At 35.7% G+C, this 4,670-nt stretch overlaps 1 protein-coding gene across 3 annotated transcripts; it reads right to left on the bottom strand.

Annotated features, from left to right (window-relative positions):
- Positions 1-4,393, bottom strand: LOC107863990 (BTB/POZ domain-containing protein At1g03010). 3 transcript variants are annotated; one of them, XM_047409276.1, is made up of 5 exons: positions 3,889-4,337; positions 3,471-3,558; positions 2,366-2,432; positions 835-2,031; positions 1-722 (listed from the first exon to the last, which is right to left on the bottom strand). In XM_047409276.1, the coding sequence occupies exons 4-5, from the start codon at positions 1,834-1,836 to the stop codon at positions 189-191; spliced, it is 1,536 nt and encodes a 511-aa protein (XP_047265232.1). In that variant the 5' UTR covers positions 1,837-2,031; positions 2,366-2,432; positions 3,471-3,558; positions 3,889-4,337; the 3' UTR covers positions 1-188. The 3 variants fall into 3 exon arrangements, with proteins under 3 accessions (XP_047265232.1, XP_016565708.1, XP_016565709.1); XM_016710222.2 differs by lacking the exon at positions 3,471-3,558 and having other exon boundaries at positions 3,889-4,393; XM_016710223.2 differs by lacking the exons at positions 3,471-3,558; positions 3,889-4,337 and adding an exon at positions 2,526-3,077.
- Between the last annotated feature and the right edge of the window lie 277 nt (positions 4,394-4,670).

Below are 4,670 nucleotides of genomic sequence, written 5' to 3' on the forward strand. Positions count from 1 at the left end.
TGAAGCTATAAAAAAAACTCACACTTGTTTATGTACCTTTAAAGTAGAAGTTTGAGTGAGTATCTTCTTTCAAGGTTACAATCAAAAGACAATATGCAAGAAAGAACTTCACTCAACACATCAACATCCATCAAACTTAGCACTATGAAACACTATATACTCTTTCTTATTCACACTAGAGTACAACATCAAGAAACTGAATGACGCCTTCTCTTCTGAAAGAGTAATCGACTTTCTGAGTTAGCTTTCCCCCCTATAGGCTTAAAATCTCTTATTCGGAATAGTGCATTGAGCTTGCTTAATTTCTTGGTGAATGACTTGAACAACTTATTGGCAGGATGTGACTTTACTAGCTCCTGTTTCATGGAGACGTGATCTTTTTCTAAATCTGTAAGCCTCATTCTCATTCTTGCAACCTCGAGCTTCAGTTCTCTATTTTCTCTCCTGACTGATGCGTAGTTATCTCTAGGAGATATACATCCGCTTCCCGCTCCACTGCCTGAACGCTGAGGGAACTGATTATTCATTCCAAAGAACTGATTATGCCCCCCATTCATCGCATTTCTCAGTCTGATTTGTTCAAAGTATAGCACTTGGACTGCCATTTGCACAGGCAAACGTTCATTTTGAGCTGCGTGACTGCAAGCTTCTTGCGATAGTTTCTGGCAGTCAATAGTTTTACAGAGTCTATAGCGTTCAGAGTCCTTAATGTTGGGATGAACCTGCCATGAGAATGTCATGCGTGGTGTTAAAACATGTTAAACTTCTTCTGTGAGAACAATAATTGTTTTCAACAGGTGAGTGGGAACACGTTGAAGAGGTTTAGCGGCTTACCTTGAGGAAAATATCTACAGCTCGATATAATCCATCATAAACTAGACGTGCATGGTCTGGAAGTAACTCTGCCAGTGCTATATACTTCGATGGTGTTAGGTTCGGATCTAGTGCAACTTCTGCCAAATAATTGTCCAATAATTTTGACACCTTAACGATTGAGCTATGTTTGGGAGATCCAGGACTATCAAAGTCGTAAACCATTTCACTTTCATCTCGCAGTGGATTATCCTCTTCATCATCCTCATCCAAATTCAAGAAAAAAGAAAAGATCCTCAAGATAGAATCTATGTCATAGAGAGGGCTGTGGTTGTTTCCATGAGGATTTGCAGGTATGAGAATATCTTCAAGAATTGCTTGATCTAGCTGCAGACCAATGCGCCTCTCTAGATCAGACCTGCAGGAAGTCGATGCTGATGCTACTATTGCAGATTTTAACAAGCTTGAAAGAAAAGCCATTGGCACTGTGCTTTTCCTGGATTGTGTTGGTAGTAAGCCAGCTATTGTTTCGACGATGATCCTTTGTCTTTTCTGCAAATCCAAATCCAAGAAACTTCCTTTAACCAACTGAGGGTCCTTGATAAACAAGCCCTGAAGAGAATTTTGGGCATAATTTATCAAAATTTTGCTGATAATGTCTTGTTTAAGACCTTTTGTTTTTACTGCCGACAGAACTCTCTGAAAGAAATCCAGATTTAGCATCGCGAGTGATTTTCCCCACCAGTCTGATGGTGTCTCAGAATCAACGCATTGAACTGGTTTGGGTGGAAAATTATACTCTAGCTTTGACAAACCAGATGTTAGCTGCTCTTTACAGGCATTGTTTGCAATTGCGTTAATTAACCGGCTAACAAGATTGACTTCTTCAGATACCGGTAGTAATGTTTCACAGTGATGAAGAACAGATATCGAGTTGGATATGTTTGGAAATACTGCATCCTTAAGGAATACCTCAGTACGAATTTCCAGGTTTTTCTCGGAGATATCTTCTGTCATTTCCATGAACCTGGTTGCACATCTGAGTAACGCCACGTTTGATATGGTAATCTCAACGTTCACTCCATAGCAGAACTTTGCAGCAAGTTCAAATGCATCAGATCCGCCAGGAAGACCAGTAAGATTGATTCTTGAAACCTTTGTATCCTTCGCCTCTAGCAGCAGCTTTCTAATTCTTCCACTTCGCGAAACCAGAGGGAACTACAAATAATGACAAAATAGCGATCACATTAGAAATGTGTCCAGGGTATTCTTCTTTCATTTTTCTTAATTTTAACACGAAGCACATAACTTAAGTTCTGTAGTTCTGTTTTTGCATCTACCTATTTACTTTTATTTTCTCTTCAACACAGCTGTATTGATATCGATAGCCTACTTATAACGGCTAAAACATAAATCTTTTTCTAGATACTTTAGACTATCCATTTCTTTGCACAACTTCTATTTTTCATAGACTTGAGCATTGCAACGATGATGAAAAGCGGTAGATTAAATTACACGAGAGGAAGAAAGATTGAACACTTCATTTTTGTACCTTGTGAAGAGCAAAACTGGCTGATCCGACTTCTATAGTAAGATCACTCGAAACATCAGATATTGGCCTGCAATAGAAGATATAGTCAATGATCAAAAGTTGGAAACTTACATTTTTTAAAAAAAAATTTAGCCTAAGGTTTCATGCACACACAACTTACATCTCAAGAATACAATGCTGGATGTATGGAGTCTTAAAGCTATCTAAATTCAAACGATGAAACCTTAACTCTTCGGAGAGCATAAGTCAGACTGATTTTTCGCTTGTACATATGACCGTAATTTAGGACCAAAAATAGCATAAAAACACAATCTTGAATAGATAAAAATGTTGAAACAAAGTTAACAATACTCTGTGTGTGTGCTGTTTTTGAATTCAATCTAGCAAAGTGCCAAACATTTTCTGGTGTCTTTAAAATGTGGTGTGGAGTAATCTTAACAGCTAATTGCAAAACTCATCTGTACTAACTAGAGGGCCCTCACAAGATACACATGTTGGAAACTAGGAAAATAATTATTGATGTCTACACCATTCACACCACATCTTGAACAAGAAAATTGAACACATTGGACTTTAGAGGTTTAAAAGATCAGATATTTGAATTTTCATTTTCAATGATTGCAGCCTTAGAAACTGCTCATCTATAGTCATTATCTAGAGTATATGATATGAACTTTATGAACGAAATTAAGGGGACTCAACATCTACTATATGTACATAAAAATATACTTTTGCCCTCATATATATAGCGTAATTCTTTCACGAAGGTTCTTGTGATATATCCTGGCTCCACCCGTCTTTCATAAATGCATTTATTATTCAGATATTTTGTTGGTTGTAGTTGTCTTCAAGCATTAATTATGATGTGATCCATTTAGTTGTTACTTATCATTAATCTTCTAACTCTAAGTGGAAATTTAGTCCTAGATTTGAGGAAAATCCCTTTTTATAATCTGATAGGAATAGTCTCTTGAGGGGAAAAAAAGTTGGGCAGCTCAGAAAATTGCAAGTCCTCTAGATTTTGCAATGTCAAAAGAAAGATGTATATCCTTTATCTAGAACTGAGCATAACTGACAATCACAGTTTACAAGTATCAAAACTCACCAGAATTCATGCTACCAACCAAATGTACCAGTTATAGGCCGGCCCAGAAATTTTTAGTAACGAGATTCAAAATATAAGAAGTAAACACCTGAATAAGGAGATTCAAAATTACTACGTATACATAAAAAAAATAAAAATTGACCTTATATTTATAAAGTACTATTCCAACAAAGAGAGTTCAGATGAACCCATAGCCCCCTAACTCTGCCCATAACAATAAAGTAGACCTAATATGGACTTCTCAATGTGTTGGTGTTCTATGAAGAATTAATATGGTGGTGAACCAAATGCCTATGATAAACATTATTGGTAACCAAACAACCTAACAACTAACATGTCAATACTACTACATTAACATAGTAACTTTTTTTTACGCTATCAGTGTATATAATCAAGTATAGAAGACAAGAATATATACCAATCAGTAATATGTCTGGCACTAGAACTTGGACGAAAAGATCTCTTCCCAGATATGCTTGGCTTCAATTCAGCAACAGTGACAACTCCCATCTTCTTTACCTAAATTATTAATTCTAGCTACCAAAAACCATTAACCAGCAGCCTCTCTTAATAGCAATTTTTAAAGGACTCATTAAAGCTTAATTATACTAGTAAATTAAGCTGAAACTTTATTTGCTGGCATGTTCTCTCTGTGACACTCTGTGTGTGTGTGAGCGAAGGGAGAGTAGAAAGGCAGAAAGAGTGGAGTTAAAGAAAAAAGTCACATGAAACCATGCAGGAGGGAAGAGTTTAAAACTCTGTAATAATAGGGTAAAGGTTTTATAGTATTTTAAACTTTTATAGTAGCCGCAACAGAGGGATTCAGAACTTTAAATTTATGAATTCTGGATTCTAGAAGAGACATCTTATTGTGTTCCGAATAACTTAATTATACATATGCAAAAATTCTATAGATTTCTCAACGCATACATAATTTTAGCCAAAGCTATTGAATTTTGTTGAATCGTTATCAAAACTCTGGCTCCTACTCTGCTAGTAGGCAATGTTAGATGGAGCAATTATATAATCTACAAATTCAATTGAACCCAATAATTTTGACACGAAGAATAGATAAATATGTGAAAAATCACTATTTAAAAAAAAAAAATTCAAATTTTGAACATATATTTTAAAAGCTTAACGAATTTGATCATAAGAACTAAAGAGTGAATACATCAAAGTTAAATCCTTTTACACCCT

Source organism: Capsicum annuum, chromosome 3, assembly GCF_002878395.1.
Source record: "Capsicum annuum cultivar UCD-10X-F1 chromosome 3, UCD10Xv1.1, whole genome shotgun sequence".
In the NCBI taxonomy this organism is placed as follows: Eukaryota; Viridiplantae; Streptophyta; class Magnoliopsida; order Solanales; family Solanaceae; genus Capsicum; species Capsicum annuum.